The sequence below is a fragment of the Limanda limanda genome, chromosome 3 (genome assembly GCF_963576545.1).
Source record: "Limanda limanda chromosome 3, fLimLim1.1, whole genome shotgun sequence".
Taxonomy (NCBI): Eukaryota; Metazoa; Chordata; class Actinopteri; order Pleuronectiformes; family Pleuronectidae; genus Limanda; species Limanda limanda.
In genome coordinates, this window is record NC_083638.1 from 2,956,073 (window position 1) to 2,980,815 (window position 24,743).

The window sequence follows — 24,743 nt, forward strand, 5'->3', positions numbered from 1 at the left end:
AAAGGAAACCTCCTCCCAATCCAAGCTCTACCAACCTTCAAGCAGGCCTGACTGGAGCAGACTGCTTAAACCTTCCAAAAGGCAGCGATGTAAAAGCCTGCCCAAGAACAGTACAAGAGCTGAATCGCACAGCAGAACCACAACAGGAGCAGCAACCCAGCTAGACGACTTCACTGGACTTCAAACAGCACATCAACCTTTTTTCCCTTTTCATGGACGGGTAACACTACTGGGCTTAATTATTATACATGGCTAAGCAAATAATGTTTATTGGATTCCGGTTGATGTTTATAAGTTTGATTCGTGTTGCTGTGATATGTGGTTATAAGTTATTTGAAAGTTAATGTTAGTTGTGTTATGCTCTTCACCGTCTTTCTCTGCATGCCTCTAGTAACTTTCTCTAATTTGGCATCAACAAACACCCACACACACATATCTCTGACCCCCGCCACATGTCTCAAACATACAAGGGAGATGGTTTATTGCCCTCATAGGGGCCAGCCGCCATTTTTAAGGCAAACTCACTCACACAGACACACACACAAGCATGCATACTCCCATACACATATTCATATAGTAAGTACAACTTTAGTAATTTGTGTTTTTATACTTTATTAACTTTTTCTTTCACAAATGTTTTAATGAATGTTGCATGAGTGTACATTTTGCCAACCTCTACACTGAACTCTATATCCTTCAACTTTGATAACTATCTATATGGTAATTTTGGTTATAGTTATTAATTGAATTGTTAATCAGAGATCCAAATTTGTAGTTAGTACTTTCATGAGACTTAATCAGTAAATTGGCTATCTTTTCCCTTCCTTTGAAGGGTGGTGCCATGAGTTAACTTTAATCAATTAAAATTATTTTCTATTAATATTTTTAAATCATTTCTGATTACCAAATTTATTGAATGCCCTAAGGCACACCATGTAATGGTGTCACATTTAATGCATAATTGAAAAACACTACTCTAGATGCATCCACATGTTTTGTGTTATGGTGATTAATTTGTTCTGTTAGAAAACATTAATAAAGAGAATTGTCTGGTGACCAACACGTCATCTCACTATAAACCATTAATAAACTGACATTTACATTTAAAGAGGATGTGAAGTATCTGGACTTTTCACAATTATTCAGTTTGCATTGGAAAATTTCCTCGGACCAATCACACGCATGGAAGATGCACACACGCTTAAAACCACGACCTTAATAAATATTAGATTCATGGATATCCCGGGATACTTTTGGCCCTGCAGTGTCAGAATTAAAATAATCTCAGTTATCCTCATTTTAATTCACTGGAGACTCTGCAGCACAGCCGTCACTCGTGTTCTGCCCCAGACTCTGATTCTCAGTGGAACTCAATGTGAATCACTGCTGTTTGGATGAAGGATCATGAAATAAAGCGACGCTCTGATCGATGAAAAGATGATTTTTAACAGAAATAAAAGATGATACGGATGAAAAACTAAAATAAAAGTGGATGTTAAAGCTGGTTTCCCCCCCGAGAGGCGACGACGTCCCATCAATATGACTAGCTATCAAAATAAAATGAAGTTTGTTCTGCTTTTCAAAATAAACCCTTTTATGAACCTGAATTTACATGGAGAGATGCTTAGATTCAGTTACATATATAAATATGATTTAAAACCATGGATTTGGATTCTTCGTCTTTCATAACCAACAACAATTTATAAAATATATCAACACGGTCGATGGGACGGACACAAACAAACAAATATTGAAAAAAAGACAAATCAAAAGAGGTAAAATCCAACTTAAATGAAACGACAGTTTCCTTCTGCTACGTTTTAAAATCAGATCAGTTAACTCCACGTCTTCTCTCCTGAGTCTGTAAATAAAGATGGACAACAAGATAGAACGCCCCCTTGTGGCTAGCTGCAGTACAGTTCGTAAATCCCGCCTCCTTCATGTTAGCAGATTGAACAAGGACCAACAAAAAAATTACATAAGAATTTTTTTTTCTAAATTTGGTTTTAATCAGTTATTTAATTACCGGTGTTTAAAATAATATTTTGGATTACACTTTCCATTTTGTACTGAATAAAGAATCCCATTAATTCATTAGTCAATGATTTTGAAACAATCTCTGTGTTTTACTTATGGTGAAAATAAATGATTTCCCTATCGAATAATAAATATATGAATGTATTGCGAGGCCTTGATACCGTGGATTCACTCCAGTTTTGTACGGCAGGAGGATGTGGAGATGTTTCGTCCATCTTTATTTAAAGTCACTGATCGTCTTTATATACATTACTATTGTTATTATTTATTATTAATATTCAGTATTCAAACAACCATTTAATTGTTTGATTTGAAAAGAAGGAGGGTTGTGGGAGGGAGGTTCAGTAGACGGCACATTCACCCAGTGAATCAGACACATAGAGAAACTAAAAGCTCCTGAACTTCTTCTCATTTCAACATCTTCATTCAGATCAACTCACTGTCACACGTCTGTGGTCGAGTTCAGTGTCGACTTATCTGAAAGATTTCTGTTTGGGATAAATTAAAAAGAAGAACATGATCACGTGCAGGAGGATCTGATTTCGACAATAAGGAAGCATGTTAAAGACCACGCACACACGTGATGGATATTGAGGTCATAAAATAGAGAAAAATAACAAATAAATGATTGTTGTGAAAAAATTATAACCAAAACATTGTCGTCAATTATTCATTGGTTTTGATTTACACGAGAAAAAATGAAAACATGAAATATGCGAAGTGATAAGGCTTAATTCTTTCTCCGCTTCGACTCCTCACATCATCGTCTTCTGTGAAAACCACTCGGCTCCGTCTCAGCGTCTATGAGTCGAGTGTCCAGATGTTTTGCACGTGGACGGACTGGTTCATGTCTTCTGGAAGAAGCCCTGATTGTCAGAACAAATTGTACGAATATGGTCATTTTCCCGATATAAAAAGTGCCTAATCGGTGTGAACGCTCCGCTCCCCGATCGTCCCTTCAGTCCGCTCAGTCCTGCATTCAGGAAGTCCGCCATCACTCCGTCCTGGACAAGTCTTCATCTCTGCGTTTCGTCGTCTGGAGGATAATGCACAGGAGCCCGCCATACTTCCAAAGGGGCTGTAAAGCTTTTCCGTCATATTCGCACCAGGGCGTCACTATGGCCGACTGTGCGACGCCATGTCAGTACGTATCCGAGCTCCCAGAGCTTAGGGGCTGACGGACTCTGAACTCGCCGGCTCTCAGATGTTCCTCTGGGCGGTGAGGTACTTGAGAGCGGCAAAGCCTTGCTTCCTGGACAGGTCCTGGTGGAACTCGTCCTTCAGAGTGTTCAGACAGTTGCGGTAACTGGAGCTGGAGCGGAACTTAGAGATGTCAAAGCTCGGAGCGTGAGGCATGTGGATCATGAAGGCGTTGGGAAGGACCATCAGGTCGTACTCCTGAAGAAAATAAGAGAAACTAAATCAAAACAAGGAAAATGTAACTTTTCCCATCTCAGTAACAAATGTGCAGTTTTAGCCTTGATAAGGAAACGTTAAGGAAGGTTTGTGTAGTTCAGTGGAGAAAAGTAAATTTACATCACTGCTGGATTGCTCATCCGCTAATGTAGGACTTTCAAGGCGCCTGTATATGCATCCTCCATGTTCCTGTAGAAGAACCCTTCCAACGTGTGGAGGTGAGAGGGCTGGAAGAGAACCTTCAACTGCACCACAGAGGATCAAGCAGCACAGGTGAGAGCTGTTTGCTGAATGATCCTCATGCTTAAAAGGCAGCATCGGAGCTGCCTCAGAGGAAAGGACTCTGACACCAAGAAACAAGGGAGTGACACTGAGCTGTTTAAGTTTGCCTTTTTAATGTATGTTTGGATTTAATAAAAGATGCTAAAACCCAAATGGTTTGTCTCTGGCTGCTGTGGTGAGATCCCTGTGGCTTGGTCTACTGCCACTCACCGCTTCGAGGGCTTCTCTGACAGGTAAAACATCTTCTCGCTTGGTGAAAGAGGTTTCTGATCATTAAGGGTTGTTACATCACATTACATTACATTTAGCTGACGCTTTATACAAAGCAACTTGCAATAAGTGCATTCAACCATGAGAGTTCAAACCCAGAAGAACAAGAATCACAACAAGGCGCACTACATTTATCAACGTAAATTAAGGGATGTCAGTAAGGGAAAAGAAAAAGAAGAAGAATATATTGTGTTAGAAATATAGACAAAAGAAGGACAGTCAACATCATAAATCATTATAACTTATGCAGGAAACTAGGAATAAATAAACTCAAGCAGATACAAGGACAGATTAGTGATCATATCTTATATATATATACATATATTTAATATTTTTCTTCTTGTTGATATGAACAAATTGTGTGTTCATCCACAGCCTGACACTTCTCATGTGTTTGTGCCATAGAGCTCCATCTGCCGCTGGAAATAGTCCCCAACAAATGCAGTGTTTCCTCCAGAGCGGCTCGTTCAGGAAGCTCCACTCCACAGGACAACGTGACAAGTTTCACGTTATAATGTGATACAGATCTTCCCATTCTAGAGTAAAGAAAACTGTGATTCATACAATTTAGATCAAACACACTAGTAGAAATATCACTAGGATTATTTTGATTTTAATTTCCGAAGATGGATCCGTTTACCTGAGTCTTACACACTGGTGCTTTAGCTGTTCTGTGAGCAACTTTCATATCTACTGTAAAGAGAGAGAGGAGGAGCCTGAGAACAGGGAGCGGTCAGACTCCATTTTCACCTGAACGAGCAGAAGGAAGAAAAGGGAGCAGGTGAGTGTGAACACAACTTTCTGAAAGTTTTACTGTCTCACTCTCAAACCTGCTGTTAACATCCGTCTGCTGATCACATGACTCTAAGTTTGTCAGTTCACACCTGGCGACAGACTTGGTTTCATGTGATCGGATCCCAGAGACAGATGTGAACAGCAGCTGTGGAAGAAAGAGCCTTCAAAGGACTAATTAACAGAGTTAACTCACAGTTTCACTTTTTATCTTCATGTCTGTTCATCAAGTGTTTAATAATAGAACGTGATTTCAGAATCATACGTTACAGTCACATTACCTGGTGTGTATGTGTATATGTGTGTGTGTGTGTGTGTGTGTTGGTCTTGGTTTTTGGGTGTGTTTCTTGACAGACTTGTTTGACCTGATTCCTTTGAGCTCACAGTGTTTTTCCTCTCAGACTGAAGATGAGTGGTTATGAGGAGGAAAAGGACAGGGCAGAGTCTCCAGGGTTCAGCTGTGTGTCTCTGAAGAGTGACCAGTCAATGTATGATCCTCCAAACTTCAGTAATGAACCTGGACCCTCACACACAAAGTAAGAGACCTGCTACAAACATGTGAACCTCCAAACTGAATCCTCAGAGAATGAACCAGTGAATGATGTGTTCTGAATAAAAACATGTTTGTGTTTGCAGAGGTCAGGACCACAGACTGAGAGCAGAGTCTCCAGGGTCCAGCTGTCTGTCTCTGAAGAGTGACATGTCCAAAGAACTTCCTCTGACCTTTAGTAATGAACCTGGACCCTCACACACAGAGTAAGTTACTGTTTCTACTGTGACCTGCTCTGAAGAGGATCTAGTTTCCTCTAGTGTGGCCCCTGCATTAGGACACAGCTTCATTGAAGTTGGTGACTAATTTCTCAGAATCACTCAAAGAGCTCAGACCTCCACCAAGAACCAACACGCTCCTTATGAAACCACTTTGAAATCCACTAGAGACTCATTCTGATTTGGATCTGCACCAAATTCCACGCACTGCTAAACATCAGTCCTCTGAACATGTCTGTGAAAGAGGACCCCCCCCCCCCGATCTGGTTCACAGACCACATCCTTCCACCAAGTTAACTGATAATTTGTTCAGTGGTTTTTTATAATCCCACTAACGAACAAACCAACCAACACACAAACATAGTGGGTGAAAACAAAACCTTGACAGAAGTAATGACAACCTGTGACTGTGACATGTGAGGTATCAGGAAATGTCTTCACAGGGAGAGGAAGAGGAGTCATGTTTCTGAGGAGGAGCAGTCGTCCTGCTGTGCTTCGTGTCAGGACGTCCTGAAGGATCCAGTCTCCACCAGCTGTGGACACTGGTTCTGCAGACAGTGCATCAGCTCATACTGGGACCAGTCTGGTTCTTCAGGAGACTCCTCCTGTCCCCAGTGTGGACAAAGATCCAGAACAGGAGCTGGAGCTCAGACAGCCGGTCAGAGCAGCACTGTACATGTGTCTGCTGACGTCTTCACTTCTGACAACAGCACATGTGGTTTTATTGTGTTCCTTCATACAGCATCAACATTTAACATCGTTACAAAAGCATAAAGTTAAAAAAGCTTTTATTTTCTGTAGTTTTTCTGTATCTGATGAAAACAATCAGCAGAATCTCAGATTTTCTGTCTCTGACATTGTTTCTTGTCTTTCAGCAGATCGTGGTCTGCAGGAGGTTTTAGATGAACATCAGCTCAGTCTGAGGAGGAGATGTGAACATGTGACTGAAGGAACTGATGAAACAGATAGTAGAACCCTCCTCAACAGGATCTACACTGAGCTTTACATCACAGAGGGACAGAGTGAAGAGGTTAATGCTCAACATGAGGTGAGGCAGCTTGAGTCGGCTTCCAAGAAGAAGATCCTCCACGACACTCCCATCAGGTGCCACGACATCTTTAAAGCCTCCACTGACCAGCAGAGCAGCATCAGAGTCGTCCTGACCTACGGCGTCGCTGGCGTTGGAAAAACCTTCTCGGTGCAGAAGTTCACTCTGGACTGGGCAGAGGGTTTAGAAAACCAGGATGTGGGTCTACTGATTGTGCTTTCGTTCAGGGAGCTGAACCTGGTGAAGGACCAGCAGCACAGTCTCCTCACGCTGCTCCGTGTTTTCCATCCAGCGTTACAGAAGCTCACTGCAGAGACGCTCGCTGTCTGTAAACCTTTGTTCATCTTTGACGGCCTGGATGAAAGCAGCCCTTCTCTGGACTTCAACCACAGCGAGCTTGTGACTGATGACACACAGAGGTCTTCAGTCAACGTGCTGCTGACAAACCTCATCCGGGGGAATCTGCTTCCCTCGGCTCTCGTCTGGATAACCTCCAGACCTGCGGCGGCCAATCAGATCCCTCCTGCATGTGTTGACAGGGTCACAGAGGTACGAGGCTTCACTGATGTCCAGAAGGACGAGTACTTCAGGAGGAGATTCAGTGATGAAGAGCTCTGCAGCAGAATCATCTCACACATCAAGACGTCCAGGAGCCTCCACATCATGTGTCAAATCCCAGTCTTCTGCTGGATCAGTGCTACAGTTCTGGAGCACATGTTGACCACAGACCAGAGAGGAGAGCTGCCCAAGACCCTGACTGACCTGTACTCACACTTCCTGCTGGTTCAGACAAAGAGGAAGAACAACAAGTACAGTGAGGGACATGAGACGACTCCACAGCAGCTGACGGAGGCTGACAGGGACGTTCTTCTGAAGCTGGGGAGGCTGGCGTTTAAACATCTGGAGGAAGGAAACATCATGTTTTACCAAGAAGACCTGGAGCGGTGTGGTCTTAATGTCACAGAGGCCTCGGTGTACTCAGGTGTTTGTACTGAGATCTTCAGAAGAGAGTGTGTAATCTTCCAGAAATCAGTCTACTGCTTTGTTCACCTGAGTATTCAGGAGTTTCTGGCTGCAGTCTACATGTTCCACTGTTACACCAAGAGGAACACAGAAGAATTCAACAACTTCTGGGGAACATATGGGAACACACACAGTACCTTCTCCCTGGATGACCTCCTGAAGAGAACCATGGAGAAATCCCTCACCAGTACAAATGGTCATCTGGACCTGTTTGTTCGCTTCCTTCACGGCCTCAGTCTGGAGTCCAACCAGAGAGTCTTAGGAGGCCTGTTGGGTCGGACAGAGAACAATCCAAATATCATCCAGAGAGTTTTAGGAGACCTGCTGGGACGGACAGAGAACAATCCAGAGATCATCCAAAGAGTCATCACCAACCTGAAGGAGATGCAGAGTGATGACATTTCTCCTGACAGAAGCATCAACATCTTCCACTGTCTGACTGAGATGAACGACCACTCAGTTCATCTGCAGATGAAACAGTTCCTGACGTCAGGAAACAAATCAAAGGAGAAACTCTCTGAGATCCACTGCTCTGCTCTGGCCTACATGCTGCAGATGTCAGAGGAGGTTCTGGATGAGTTAGACCTGAAGAAGTTCAACACATCATACCAGGGTCGATGGAGACTGATCCCAGCTGTGAGGAACTGCAGGAAGGCTCGGTGAGTCCAGACATGATCAATAACATGTTCAATCAGTGGAGATGAGTCGTTCTTCAAATACAATCAGTGTTAAATGATCCTCATTGTTTTGGGCAGCATGGTGTTGCAGTGGTCAACACTGTTAGTGCAGCCTTTCTGTGAGGAGGAGGTTCTCCTGGTGTCTGCAGGGTTTCCTCTGGGTTCTCCAGCTTCCTCCACAAACCTAAAGACATGTAGATCGGAGTTAGGTTAATTGGAGACTTAGATTCAGTGTCAGCTGAGATGGCTCCAGGCCCCTGAGACCGCTAAAGGATAAACGGCTACTGGTTAGAGTGCGTGTGTGTGTGTGTTTGTGTGTGTATGTGTGTGTGTGTGTGTGTGTGTGTGTGTGTGTGTGTGTGTGTGCGTGTGTGTGTGTGTGTGTGTGTGTCTGTGTTTGTGTAACAAATCTATACATATTTGGTATGTATACATAATATACACCAAGTTCAAGTGTGTTAAGGTCACCTTAGTGCACTTTATATGTACAGGAAATGTGTTAACGAGTACAGATAAATCTGACCTACATCTATTATAGTCTGTGCATATCCTTCTCTCAGAAGCTTTAAATTAAAAGGATAAGGGATTGGACCTCCGTCTGTATTTGTTTATTGGATGTATTATTGTGTATATATCTGTTTCATTATATCCAAATGTGATAAATGGGGGGAAGTGACGTCTTGTTTTGTTCGAGCGGGCCGGTGAGCGCCCAGCGAAGTTCAGATTAACTGCGGCCCTGAAGACCTACAAGGGATTATTTCCAAATGAACTGGATTATTGCGAAATTTTCAGGGATTACCGTGAGAACTTTTTCTGGTCAGTCAGAGGTGGTGAGAATAGCGTGGACTATTTGTTATTATTGTTTGCGGCAATCTCACCACGCCACAGCTGCTTAAACCTTGGGGGAAATATTGATGTATGTGATTTGTTTTAAATTGATTGGTTATGTTTCCTTTTTCATTGAAAATACAGATAAATGAATGCCATGTTCTAGGATAATTTAGTTATTATATATATTATTTCATATGTGGTGGGGCCAGATGACAAGGTTATCTGTCCTATAACGTACTATTAGTTTATTGTAAAATGGTCAGGCGGCGTCGCCTGTACGCTGCGTGACAGATCCACCCGTGCTCCTTTAAAATAGCGTCTGTAATTTTCCCCCTACATCCTAAGCGAGGTTGACTGGTACAAGTGTAACCACTTAACTAAAGTCCAAGCTTGTCTGAAGAACATAAAAACCTGGAGGACCCACAATTTTAGCGCTGTGGTAGGGAGGAAGTTTCCCTGACTGGAGGGGTGGAAAGCTGCACCTCTCTTCTATGTAGAGATGAGTAGAAAGAAGGAGGCAGGAGAGGGGGGACTTGGCTTATATTGGCCTGGTGACCTCATGGGTCACGGGACCCAGAGTGGACAAGAGTGGTTGAAAGTTGTGTCCATGGTTGGTTTTCACACCTTTGTGTGAAGTTGAAGCCCCCTGGGAGACTGAGCTGTGGAGGCTCTAGTCTCCAGAACAAAGAAACATGTTGTCAGGGTTTGATGAAACATGTAGGCAGAACTGTAGTTCACAAATACCAGGTCCCAACATTATTATCAGGCTCTAGCAGAAAGTCGTTAAAGACTCTGCAGCTTGTCAAATTGCCACAGTACGTGTCCTGACAAGAACCAGGAACAGAGACCACATTTCTCCAGTATAATTTTCGCTACACTGGCTTCCGGTTAAATCTAGAATTTAAAATTCTCCTAATCTTGAAGGCCCTTAATAATATGGAACCATTATACCTCAAAGAGCTCATAGTACCTTATAACCCACTAGAGCACTCCGCTCCCAGAACTCAGGCTTACTTGTTGTCCCTAAAGTCTCTAAAAGTAGAGAAGGAGCCAGAGCTTTCAGAATCAAGGTCCTCTCCTTTAAAATCATCTCCCTTTCGGTTCGGGAGGCAGACACCATCTGTACATTTAAGAGTAGGCTTAAAACCTTCCTTTTTGATAAAGCTTATAGTAAGAGCCAGTCCAGGCTTGTCTTGCACCTGCTCTTAGTTATGCTGCTATAGGTTTAGAAGGTCGGGGTACACATGGCACACGGAGCTTCTCTTTCCAGCTTCTCCTTCCTCTTCTCTATCCTTATCACATCAAAGAAATTAATATATCTTTAATACATGTTACTGACTTCACTTCTTCTCTGAAATTTGAACATGATAACTCAAGTCACATTCCTTAAGGTCAAGGACCCGTTAAAAAATATAATAATTTAATTATATATCTATTTTTTTCCAGCGAACTGCTAGCATAGTGTGAGGAGACAATCACTATATAAGTGTTTTGGATGAGAATCACTGACTGTTCCTTTAAACTGAAGAAGCAGAACTGGAAATATTGTTTATTCTTCTTTCTGGTCAAACTAGAATTAACACCCTGCGTTTGTACACCACCACCAACCAGTGCAGTGTTCGTCCATCCAGGTTCCTGACATGTTGCATTCACAATAATATGAGGTCACTTTAACCTTTGACCTTTGACCACTGAAATCTAATCTGTTTATCTTTGAGTCCAACTGGTCAAAACGTGAAGAAATTCCCCTAAAGACAGACTTGAGACTACATGTTCAAGAGGCCAGAAACATATTGTGTGACCTTGACCTTTGACCTTGACCATCTGACTCTAATGAGTTCCTCTGTCAGTCTGAATGAACGCTTCAACCAAATCTGAAAGGATTCTCTTGAGGAGTTTTTAACATGTTTATGAGGCAAAAAGGGGATTTACCATGGTGAGGGTCACATGATCCCGTTTTGTATGAATGTTGTGTTTCTTGATTTTATTCTAACACATATTTTCTTTAATTACAGACTCTGTGATTGTCGACTCTCAGAGATTCACTGTGAAGTCGTGGCCTCAGCTCTGAAGTCAGACCCCTCACATCTGAGAGAACTGGATCTGAGTAGAAACTACCTGCAAGATTTAGGAGTGAAGGTGCTGTGTTCTGGACTGGAGAGTCCAAACTGTCGACTGGAGACTCTTAGGTCCTTAAATCCTTCTTCACTTAAAAGACTTTCTTTCTTATTGGGTCATTATTTATTTAACTTGTCTCAGTTCTGCTCTGCTCACTGTCCCTCAGTCATCTGTCCCTCACCCAGCCTGTCAGTCACGTCCACCTCATCAACTCCATTCACCTGCACTCACCTGCTCCTGATCACTAAGAAAGTGTCAGTAAATAACATGTGGACTGAGGCCGAGCATTTGCCCACCTCAGGTTTTCAAAATAAGACACATTCTTATTGAAACACGTTGGACAGTTGATAAGTATAGAAACAAACAGGAAGTGACTGTCAGGAGCCATCTCTACTTTAAACAGTGTTTAATTACACAAACCTGCTCAGTGACCAAACACACAGAGAAGAAGGTGATGAATGAAACAATGGTACAACATGTCTGATCTGATATTTATCTTCAGGTCACAGACTGGACTGAGGTCAGCAGCATGTTGAGAGTCTGTGTTGACATGATGACAATCCACAACAACAGGAGGACATATTCTAATATTCATATTTCTTTATTCAGGTTGAAGAGCTGCAGACTGTCAGATATCAGCTGTTCTTCTCTTGCTTCAGCTCTGAGGTCAAACCCCTCTCATCTGAGAAAACTGGATCTGACTAACAACAAGCTGCAGGACTCAGGAGTGAAGGAGCTGTGTGGTTTTCTACAGAGTCCAACCTGTCGACTGGAGACTCTGAGGTCAGTTCACTGACTGACTTTGGTAGATCTCATAGCGATAATACAGCATTTATACACAATTGATCTCATTTAATTCTAATTTAACATAATCCCTCTTCATACATAACTTGAATCATTCATAAATTAATCTGTGCCATTTAAAATAGTCAGCTACTTCTCAAAACACTGAGTTTAGTCTGGATTTCCAAAACTGATCTGCAGGACAGAGACCGGGTCCAAAAATGTTTTACTGAATCATTTTTAGACCAACATGTCTGATTTCATGTTTATCTTCCATGTTATGAGTCTGTGCTCACATGACTATTTGTATGTTATTTACACACATGAACTAATTTTAATTTACAGTTAAGTTTTATTCTTTATCCAGGTTGTGGAGCTGCAGTCTGTCAGAGATCAGCTTTTCTTCTCTGGCTTCAGCTCTGAGGTCAAACCCCTCTCATCTGAGAGAACTGGATCTGCGCTACAATGACCTGCAGGACTCAGAAGTGAAGGAGCTGCTTGATCTACAGCAGAGTCCAACCTGTTGACTGGAGACTCTGAGGTCAGTAGATGGTTGGAGTCAGTCCACGCTGCTTTCATCAGTATTCTACTAAACACAGTCAGTATCACAGATCCAGGGTCTGTGCTACCAAGTTTAAATCAATATCTGGTTGGTTCAGTTGATCTCTAACACTTTGTGAAATATGAGGCTCTGCTGTCAGTCAAACTGTCCATGTCTTTGATTGGTCATAGGCAATAACCCTCCCCCCCATTTTATGTGCACGTGCTCACACAGTGAAACATGTCTCCACCTGTAACAGCAGTAAATCCACCTATCAGGTGTCCACTCTGCACTTTGACATGCAGAGGAAACACAATGAGCTCTTAGCGTGTTCATTCCAACACGTGAATATGAAGCAGAGAGGAAGCTGCTCCACCTCTGAACAGGACTGAAGTCCCTGCTGCTCTTTCTACTGGATGTGCTGCATCACTGACTCACAGCTGATGAAGTGAGTCTCTGGAAACACTGATGTCTTCTTCTCTCAACAGATGGTGATCTTGGTGAAGGTGAGTGTGAAGAGGACAGTGTGTGTGGACGGAGGCTGAGCTGTGTCCTGAGGATCCAGGGGCTGAAGCAGCAGCAGCTTGTGTGTAGAGCGGCTCTGACTGGGCCTTGTTGCTGGGAGGTAGAGTGGAGACAGAGCTCCAGAGGAGTCAGAGGAGGTGAGCTGCTCTGAGATCAGCTGTCACACAGTGTCCAGTCCACCGTCCTCCCTGTGTGTTCCTGTGGATGTGACACAGCATCATCACTGGATCTGCTGCTGCTCTGTCCTTTGACTCACAAAAGTTAAAGCCGTAAATATTTCCAAGTTATGTGCAGAAAAATGTGCAAATTTAATGCAAATTTGATTTTCAAATGTAAAAAGTGACATTATATTTACTGGTCGGGACGTGAAGCTGTGAGCAGTCGATGTTATAAATAAATAACTGCTACGTTCAGACAAGCTTCTTATATTTTAAACAGTTTCACCCTGATCCTGCTGACGGCAGCGTGTTAGCATGTTGTGTTGAAAACTAAAGACATCAGGTGAAAACCATGAGCACTGTGGGTGAAAGACGTTTAGAAACACAGATAATTGGTTTGGAGCCGGGAGCCTGCGGCTCTGCTTCACTGAGAAGATGAAAACGTCTGGACTCATCAGATCGAATCAGTTCAATGACTTCATGAAAAACATGTAAATTCCCATTTTGATGATTTTCATTCTCTCTGGATTCTTCACACGTGTTCATAATTGATCTGCATGTTCCTGCTCATGTACAAAGAGATAGAAAGTTTTATAAAAGTGGACTTTCTTTCATGTACAGCGTTTATACAACATCGGACAATAAGATCACACTCATCGACATTTAGTAACAAATGTTCATGAAATAAAAGGAAACGAGGGAATATCCCTTAAAGTGACATTTTTCAATCCACAACGTGATCAACTGCAGAAGAATCATTTATATACAGTCTCTGATCGTCCTTCACACACAGACCTCACTACGTCCAGTACATGATGTCATCACTTGTAACTGTCGGATGTCAAGATGTTGTGTAAACTCCGACAGGACGTTATAATGTTTTATCAATGATTGTTGATTATTCTGAGTACGATCTAATTCAGGTTAAGTTCATCAGAACAAACTGTTTATTTACTCTGTAAAGTCGCAGGTGATGGATCTGACCTGAGTTTCTGACCAAATTATTTAATTCAACTGCTGCAAAAACAACGAAATCCAGTTTGATCATCACAGAAACGTCTCTTTCAAACCTCAGGTTGTTTTATTCACTTCTAAAATCGTATGGCTGCTTTTTTACATGAAAATAAAAAATATCCTATTCAATAAAGATTAAAAATCTCTGTCGGTCAGTTTCTCTCTGGTCCACAGCTGCTCGATGATCAGAAGTTTGTTCCATTCAAGGTAAAGACCGTGGTGATGGTGTGATTGAGATTGAATTAGATCTGAAAGGTGGGAAACTGAAGGAAGCACAGAGATGACAGGCTTTCAGAGAAGAGGTGAAGAGGTATTTAAAGCATATTGCTGCAATTTGAGGAAAAAATTCATCCAAAGAAAGTAGTGCTGGGAAACATGATTTACACAGTGAGGGAATATATAGCCAGCTTCAACTGTCAAACATTTGGTCTTACTGCTACGACATGTAAAGGAAAAAAAAGTTGTGCTAGATGTGGTGAGGATCATAAGTATGAGCAGTGTGGAAAAGGGATGCAACCAAACTGTGGAGGAAACCATAGTGTGGCATGTGGAGGATGTGAAGTAATGAAGAGCGAGGTAGAGATTCAACAGGTCAGGGAAAGAAAAACAAAATCACAGATGCAGATGCTGTGAAGATGGTGAACAAGAGGAGAGGAGGAGAGTCAAGACACACAGATGAAGAACAACTCATTAATCATCAATCAATCAATCAAGTTTTATTTGTATAGCCCACATTCACAAATAACAATTCGTCTCATGGGGCTTTAACATTGTGTGACATCCTCTGTCCTTAACCCTCAACAAGAGTAAGGAAAAACTACTAAAAACCCTTTTCACAGGTAAAAATATGTAGAAACCTCAGAGAGAGCCACATGTGAGGGATCCCTCTCTCAGGACGGACACAAGTGCAATAGATGTCAGGTGTAAGAAAACATCATCAGGATTTTTAGCAGCATCCATGAGGCTAAACATTTTTCAATACTATGTGTCAGGCAGTCCCGCTGCAATCACAGTCTCTGGCCAGCAGCCAGCAAGACCACGATCCAGCATCAGGATGAGATCCACTGTAATCCACAGTCATTGTCCACCGCCGCCAGTTAGAATCCATTATCAGCTGCCGCCTCGGTCGTGGTCCCTCATCATCCGATGCCAACGCGACAAAGGATCCTCCATTACAACGACGATCAGCTGGCACGATACAGAATCTGTCACACCGCGGTGAGGTTTGTCTTGTCTTGGGGTTTTTGTCTCGTAACTTCATGTTTTATTTTGAAATCCTAACTCTCCTCTCGTTTCAGGTCACTTGCCCTTCCTCATGTGTCACCGGTCTGATTGTCTCTGATTGTTTCCACCTGTTCCCTTCACCCTCATGTGCTTATAGTCTGCGTCTCCCCTTTGTCTTGTGCCGAAGTGTTTTGTTCTTGTTCGTGCACCTAAGCCTTACCCACAGTCATTGTCGTTTTTGCCAAAGAGTTTCTTGCTACGCCACGTAAGTTGTTTTCTGTTTCCTCCTTGAGAGTGATTTTTTGTTTGTTAAAGTTTTCCAGTTTAGCTTTGTTTTGTGTTGTTTGTAAACTGTTTTTCTTCCTCCCTTTTGGAGCGATTTATGTTAAGAGAGATTTAGTTAGTTTGTTGAGCCTCTTGTTTAGGTGAGCCTTTTCTTTTGCCCCATTTATTAGTAGTTTGGTTTTCCTCCTTCGGGAGCGCTTTTGATTTCTTGCTCTTGCCATTTGTTTGTCCTCCTTCGGGAGTGGTTTATGTTTAAAAGCTTTTTCTTTTTCTAGTGTATGTTTTGTATTTATTAGGAAGTTCTTTTTCCCCAGTTATTGCTTGCCAAGTATAATATTATTATATAGATATAGTTAGTGAGATTTTCATAGCCTTCTTGTTTGTCACTCTGCATTGAGGTTCTGAAATCAATAAAGTGTGCTGGTACGTGATATTCTCTGCTTCTGAGTCCTCATTCCAGTCCAGGCCTGACAGAATCCACCGAACTGGATCCACCATTGCGACCTCCGACACGCGATCCACAATCATAATCCATGGTGCGGCCACAGCTGTGGCCCTGCATCCGCGGGCGCTAAGGCACAGAAACTCCGGGAAAAGGGGTCAGGTTAGTAACATGTACTGATCAGATAAGAATTATCTTGATGTGATAAATATGGAGAAAAAGGAAGGAGAAGCAGGAAAGAGAAGCTCCGTGTGTCTTGTGTCATAAATTCCCTGTGCGTCTTAGCATCATCAGGGGTTTTTGCCATTTAATCAAATTTGGAACATCGCACTAATTAGCTCTAACTATAAGCTTTATAAAAGAGGAAGGTTTTGAGTCTACTTTTAAACGAACAGAGCGTGTCTGCTTCCCTAACTGAAAGTGAGAGATTATTCCACAGCAGTGGGGCTTGATGGCTAAAAGCTCTGGCTCCTACTCTACTTTTAGAGACTTTAGGGACAACAAGTAAACCTGAGTTCTGGGATCGGAGTGCTCTAGTAGGTTGATATGGTACTAACATCTCTTTAAGGTAAAGAGGTGCCATATCATTAAGGGCCTTGAAGGTGAGGAGGAGAATTTTAAATTCTATTCTAGATTTAACAGGAAGCCAGTGTAGCGATGCTAATACTGGAGAAATGTGCTCTCTTTTCTTAGTTCTCGTCAGGACACGTGCTGCGGCATTTTGGACCAGCTGCAGAGTCTTTAACGACTTGCTGCTGGAGCCTGATAATAATGAATTACAATAGTCCAGTCTCGATGTAACAAAGGCGTGGACTAGTTTTTCTGCATCTATTTGCGAAAGGACATGTCTGATTTTTGAGATATTACGCAAGTGGAAAAACGCGGTCCTAGAAATTACTTTTAAGTGACTATTAAAGGACAAATCAGGATCGAAGATCACTCCCAAGTTCCTGACTGTGTCATTGGAAGCAAGGGCAATGTCATCTAGCGCAGCTATATCATTAGATAATGTATCTCTAAGGTGTTTAGGGCCGAGTATTATAACCTCTGTTTTATCTGAGTTTAATAAGAGAAAATTGCGGGTCATCCAGGTTTTTATGTCCTTGAGACATGCTCGAAGTTTAGTTAATTGATTACTTTGATCAGGTTTTATTGACAAATATAACTGGGTGTCATCCGCATAACAGTGAAAATTTACCGAGTGTGTCCTGATAATGTTTCCTAGTGGAAGCATATATAATGAGAATAAAATTGGGCCGAGCACAGACCCCTGTGGGACACCATGGTTAACTTTGGTGCGCACCGATGACTCATCATTGATTTGAACGAATTGGGAGCGATCAGCAAAATAAGATTTAAACCAGTTTAAGGCCGTTCCTTTAATGTTAATTAACTGTTTTAGTCTCTCTAATAAAATTTGATGGTCAATTGTGTCGAATGCTGCAGTGAGATCTAACAGAACGAGGACAGACACAAGTCCCTGGTCTGAAGCTATTAGAAGGTCATTAGTGACTTTTGCCAGGGCTGTCTCTGTGCTATGATTGGTTCTAAACCCAGACTGAAAGTCTTCATATATATTATTTTCCTGGAGAAACTCACACAGCTGATTGGCTACAACTTTTTCTAAGATTTTAGATAGGAAGGGGAGATTAGATATTGGCCTGTAATTTGCTAAAACCTTTGGGTCTAGGGTGGGTTTTTTGAGTAGGGGTTTGATTACAGCTATTTTAAAAGACTGTGGTACATAACCTGATGATAATGACAGATTGATTGTGTTAAGTAACGAATTATCTATTAGGGGCAGAATTTCTTTAAGTAATTTAGTTGGAATCGGATCTAAAATACAGGTCGTTGGTTTAGAACCTGAGACTATTTTGGTAAACTGATCACGGGTGATCAGAGAGAAGCTGTCTAAATAATGGGAAGGATTCTCAGCCGTTTCTGAGATCTCTATTGTTGGGAGGGTATTAGTGCCAATTGAGGGCAGGAGATGATTGATTTTATTTCTAATAGTTAGAATTTTATCATTAAAAAAGGTCATAAAGATATTGCTATTTAGGGATCGAGGAATACTGGGTTCGGTGGAGGTGTGACTCTCTGTCAGCCTGGCTACAGTGCTGAAGAGAAACCTGGGGTTGTTTTTATTCTCTTCTATTAGTTTTGAATAATAGGCAGCTCTTGCTTTGTGGAGAGCCTTTTTATATTCTGTAACACTACTCTTCCAGTCTAGGAGATTTTCAACACTGTTGCTGGAGCGCCACTTCCTTTCTAGTTTTCTTGATATTTGTTTCAACTCATGTGTCTTGGAATTATACCACGGAGCTAATTTACTATGTTTTACACATTTCTTTTTTAGAGGCGCTATTGAGTCTAATGTTAATCGTAATGAGTCTGCAGAGCTATCTACGAGGTGGTCAATCTCAGTAGAGCTCGGGTTTTTAAAGAATTTGTTGTTTATGTCGACGGATAATACGGGTTTAAATGTAATCGGAATTATTTCCTTAAATTTAGCTACAGCACTATCAGGTAGACATCTAGAAAATGAGTTTTTTATTAGGGGCATATATTCAGATAGTGAAAAATCGAAGGTTATTAAATTATGATCTGATAGTACTGGATTGCGCGGAAGTATTGTTAAATGTTCAATTTTGACACCGTATGATAACACAAGGTCAAGTGTGTGGTTACAACAATGAGTAGGTTGATGCACACACTGACTAAAACCAATTGAGTCTAGTATTGAAATAAATGCTACGCTCAGGCTATCTTTATTATTGTCAACATGAATATTAAAGTCACCAACAATAATTATTTGATCTGTCTTTAGGACTAGGTTTGATAAAAACTCAGGGAATTCTGTTAGAAATTCAGTATAAGCCCCAGGAGCACGATAAACTACAGCAAATATGATTGGCTGTTAAGAAGCAAGAAAAAACAAAAGAGGGCAAAGTGTTGGTTGATTTAAAGAAACTAGTCTCTTCTATAGCAGGAGTCATACATGCAACAATGGAAACCAAATCAAAAATGGAAAGAATACAAATAATAGTCAAAGCAGCTGCAAATCATTTGAACATTAATGACCTGACTTGTGAGGAGGTGAGAATTGATCTGTATCCCAGACGTGGTTTGTGTGCAAAAAAACAAAAGTTAGATAGAATCCTCAATTATACTGTGGTTATGCATGATGCACTACATTGATCAGGGCAAATATGCCATTCAGGGATGTCAGTAAGGGGAAAGAAGAAGAATAGGTTGTGTTAGAAATATGGACAAAGGAAGGACAGTTAACATCATCAATCACTATAACTCATGCAGGAAACTAGGAATAAATAAACTCAACCAGATACAAGGACAGATTAGGAATCTTTTGCTGAGGGGATTTTAATTCACATAGCATATTGTGGGGAGGGAGAAAGACCGACACACATGGGGAGATAATAGAACAACTATTGGAGGATATTAATTTAATATGCATTAACGACGGGAGAGGGACACGGATAGATGGACACACAGGTAACACTTAAGCACTGGATTTGACACTGGTGTCAAGTGAGGTGGCATGGACATGTGAGTGGGAATTATGGGAAGACTCAACAATCGGAAGTGACCACTACACAATATTCAGTAATATACACATAGGCTGGGAAGTAGAAGAAAGAAAAGACAAATCTGTGAGATGAGAAAAGAAGGAGGAGTATATCCTTCAGTATTATAACCAGAAGAGGAAGAACGGACTTTAATCGATGATTCACAGCCCAAAACTCAAACTCTCTTAGTCTGATGATCAGGAGAAGACGTTTAAAAGAACAATTCTGGTGATATTTTATATATTTTTCTTCTTGTTGATATAAACATATTGTGTGTTCATCCACAGTCTGACACACCTCATGTGTTTGTGCCATAGAGCTCCATCCGCCGCTGGAAATAGTCCCCAACAAATGCACAGTTTCCTCCTGTGAGCGGCTGTTTCAGGAAGCTCCACTCCACAGGACAACGTGCTGAGTTTCACGTTATAACGTGATACAGATCTTCCCATTCTACAGTAAAGAAAACTGTGATTCATACAATTTAGATCAAACACACTAGTGGAAACATCACCAGGATTATTTTGATTTTAATATCCGAAGATGGATCCTTTCACCTGAGTCTTAGACACTGGAGCTTTAACTGGTCTATGAGCAACTCTCATATCTACTGTAAAGAGAGAGAGGAGGAGCCTGAGAACAGTGAAGTGTCAGACTCCATTTTCACCTGGATGAGCAGAAGGAAGGAAAGTGAGCAGGTGAGTGTGAACACAACTTTATGAAGGTTTTACTGTCTCACTCTCAAACCTGCTGTTAACATCCGTCTGCTGATCACATAACTCTAAGTTTGTCAGTTCACACCTGGTGACAGACGTAGTTTCATGTGATCGGATCCCAGAGACAGATGTGAACAGCAGCTGTGGAACAAAGAGCCTTCAAAGGATTAATTAACAGAGTTAACTCACAGTTTCATGTTTTATCTTCATCACGTCTGTTCATCAAGTGTTTAATAACTGAACGTAATTTTAGGATCATACGTTAGTCACATTAGCTTGTGTGTGTGTGTGTGTTTGTTTGTGTGTGTGTGTGTGTGTGTGTGTCCTTCCTTGGTATTTTTGGGTGTGTTTCTTGACAGACTGGTTTGTCCTGATTCCTTTGAGCTCACAGTGTTTTTCCTCTCAGACTGAAGATGAGTGGTCATGTGGAGGAAGAGGAGGACAGAGCAGAGTCTCCAGGGTTCAGCTTTGTGTCTCTGAAGAGTGACTGGTCAATGGGATTTCCTCCAGACTTCAGTAATGAACCTGGACCCTCACACACAAAGTAAGAGACCTGCTACAAACATGTGAACCTCCAAACTGAATCCTCAGAGAATGAACCAATGAATGATGTGTTCTGTTAAGATTTTAAATCTAGTTTGTCTGTGTGTGTGTGTGTGTGTGTGTGTGTGTGTGTGAAGATGTTTATTGAACTGTACTCTAAACAAATGGAGGAGGGTGGGGGCAGGGGCGGTTTGGGCTGAATATGTGGGAAATATGTGACTTTTAGTAACCGTTGCTTGTGTGTGCGTCACATCTTAGTTCAGTCTCACACCTGTCCTGAGCCGATGAGGTGCTTGTTGTGGGAACTATAAATGTTAAACTTGTTCTCATGTATAACTTTTTTTTTTTAGATTGCGCATGCTTACCGAAGACCAGAGGTGTAAAAAATACTGAAATATTGTACTCAAGTAAAAGTACCTGTAATTTTACTTAACTACAAGTAAAAGTACCCATCTAAAAATCTACTCAAGTAAAAAGTAGTTCATTTAAAATGTACTTTAAGAAAAAGTTACTTAGTTACTTCCAACAACTTGATGGGGGCCGCTCCTATACAGTGCAAAAAAAAGGACAAGGGGTCATAAATCCAATCCAAAAACAGATATTTTTAATTTAAGGAGAATCTTTACAAATATAAGTGCAATGACATTAAACATGTCAAACATGAAACATTTAACATGTCAACACAACATTTAAGAACTTTTGGGAGGACATGTCAAGACATGAACCACATGACAGCTAAAATAAAAAGTTAAAATGCCGCTGTCCCACTGTATATTTAAACATTTGGTTAAACTTTGGTCCACCTTTAGAGCACTAGTCTACAAACTTCTTGCTGAGATGTGGCCACGGGTTTTCTTCATCTGCTTTAATCTCAACTGGTGGAAAGTTCGATGCTTCCACTTGTTGGTCGTCCGCAATATCATCCTTCTCTAGCTCTCGTGACATTGACTCCATCATCAACTCTATGCAGCATCTACCACCAGTGTTGTGCAAGTTCACCTCTCATGAACTAGTTCAAAGTTCAGTTCATACAAGTAAACATGAATAGTTCAAGTTCATAGTTCACCATTTAAATTCTGAACTAGTTCATAGTTCATTTCATTTCATAGTTTTAAGGTGGAAAGTGAGAATGAAAGACTTAACTTGTTTTTTAAAGAAAACTACACCTTGCCCTAAGCTGTACTTCATATGTTTCAATTACTAAAATAAATATTTTTTTTAAATTTATTTTTATTATTGCTAATTTTCCCTGTTTATTTATTCATACCCTGCAAACAAAAGGCACAACAACTCAAAGTTTTGAAACATTTATTTTGAAATGGTTTCTTTTACTTTGAAAAGGCACTTCCTGAATAATACGGAAAAGATCGCTACTGGCAGGGTTGCCTCACGCACAACACTGTCTACCACTGCAGTGAGAATTGCCTTGCGCCTTGAACTTTGTTTTTTTTTACTCAGTAACGGATGTAATTTCCATCGTAGCGAAGTACAATACTTCAGTCAAAATTCACTTAAGTAAAAGTAAAATTACCCATTTCAAAAACTACTCAAAAAATGACAAAGTACAAAAAAAACTACTCAATTACAGTAACGTGAGTAAATGTAATTCGTTACTTTACACCTCTGCTGAAGACTCACAAGGTGTCAGCCGATTCAAGGCTTTTTCTCAAAACACAAAACCTTTTTCTCACAACACAAAATCTCACTGTCATGATATGAAGATTTTCCCAGCAAACAGTCGAAGGAGGGGCTAACCTGGGAGCGGCTCCTCGTCATTCCTTGATTCGAACCCGGGATGATGGAACTACGCCTGCGCACCATCAAAGACCCCTCGTTATTGACCAATCCTGTTCTACCTGCTGTTATAAAAGATTACAAACGCCGTCCGTGGGGTGCCACTTTTGACCACCCTGTGCTACTGATTTAGCCGAGGCTGTTTATGAGTGCCCATAGCTAGGCTGTTAAATTTTCATTGCTTCTTAATAAATACTTGTTGAATTAGACCTGACCGACTTCTCATATTTGGGATAAATGAACACATTGACAGTTCTGAATAAAAACATGTTTGTGTTTGCAGAAGTCAGGACCACAGACTGAGAGCAGAGTCTCCAGGGTCCAGCTGTCTGTCTCTGAAGAGTGACATGTCCATGGGATTTCCTCCAGACTTCAGTAATGAACCTGGACCCTCACACACAGAGTAAGATACTGTTTCTTCTGTGACCTACTCTGAAGAGGATCTAGTTTCCTCTAGTGTGGCCCCTGCATTAGGACACAGCTTCATTGAAGTTGGTGACTAATCTCTCAGAATCACTTAAAGAGCTCAGACCTCCACCAAGAACCAACACGCTCCTTATGAAACCACTTTGAAATCCAATAGAGACTCATTTTGATTTGGATCTGCACCAAATTCCACACACTGGTAAACATCAGTCTTCTGAACAAGTCTGGGAAAGCGGACACCCCCCCACCCCCCCCCCCCGATCTGGTTCACACACCACAACCTTCCACCAAGTTAACTGGTAATCTGTTGTTTTTTATAATCCCACTAACGAACAAACTAACCAACACACAAACACACTGGGTGAAAACAAAACCTCCTTGGCAGAAGTAATGACAACCTGTGACTGTGACATGTGAGTTATCAGGACATGTCTTCACAGGGAGAGGAAGAGGAGTCATGTTTCTGGGGAGGAGCAGTCGTCCTGCTGTGCTTCGTGTCAGGACGTCCTGAAGGATCCAGTCTCAACCAGCTGTGGACACTGGTTCTGCAGACAGTGCATCACCTCATACTGGGACCAGTCTGGTTCTTCAGGAGACTCCTCCTGTCCCCAGTGTGGACAAAGATCCAGAACAGGAGCTGGAGCTCAGGCAGCCGGTCAGAGCAGCACTGTACATGTGTCTACTGATGTCTTCACTTCTGACAACAGCACATGTGGTTTTATTTTATTTCTTTATACAGCAACAACATTTAACATCGTTATAATAGCACAAAGTTAAAAAGCTTTTATTTTCTGTAGTTTTTCTGTATCTGATGAAAACAATCAGCAGATTCTCAGATTCTCTGTCTCTGACATTGTTTCTTGACTTTCAGCAGATCGTGGTCTGCAGGAGGTTTCAGATGAACATAAGCTCAGTGTGCGGAGGAGATGTGAACATGTGACTGAAGGAAGTGATGAAACAGGAAGTAGAACCCTCCTCAACAGGATCTACACTGAGCTCTACATCACAGAGGGACAGAGTGAAGAGGTTAATACTCAACATGAGGTGAGGCAGCTTGAGAATGCTTCCAAGATGAAGATCCTCCATGACACTCCCATCAAGTGCCACGACATATTTAAAGCCTCCACTGACCAGCAGAGACGCATCAGAGTCGTCCTGACCAACGGCGTCGCTGGCGTTGGAAAAACCTTCTCGGTGCAGAAGTTCACTCTGGACTGGGCAGAGGGTTTAGAAAACCAGGATGTGGGTCTGCTGACTGTGCTTTCGTTCAGGGAGCTGAACCTGGTGAAGGACCAGCAGCACAGTCTCCTCACGCTGCTCCGTGTTTTCCATCCAGCGTTACAGAAGCTCACGGCAGAGACGCTCGCTGTCTGTAAACCTTTGTTCATCTTTGACGGCCTGGATGAAAGCAGACTTTCTCTGGACTTCAACCACAGGGAGCTTGTG

The 24,743-nt window shown here is 41.7% G+C and overlaps 1 protein-coding gene across 1 annotated transcript in view; it reads left to right on the forward strand.

Annotated features, from left to right (window-relative positions):
* Window positions 1-24,743, forward strand: part of LOC132998813 (NACHT, LRR and PYD domains-containing protein 12-like) — a gene marked incomplete at its 5' end in the record, with an annotated part of 75,724 nt that overhangs the window by 42,231 nt on the left and 8,750 nt on the right. Inside the window, one exon of the mRNA XM_061068560.1 lies at window positions 11,872-12,045. Within this exon, the coding sequence (XP_060924543.1) occupies window positions 11,872-12,045 (174 nt within the window). The remainder of the gene's footprint in view (window positions 1-11,871; window positions 12,046-24,743) is intronic.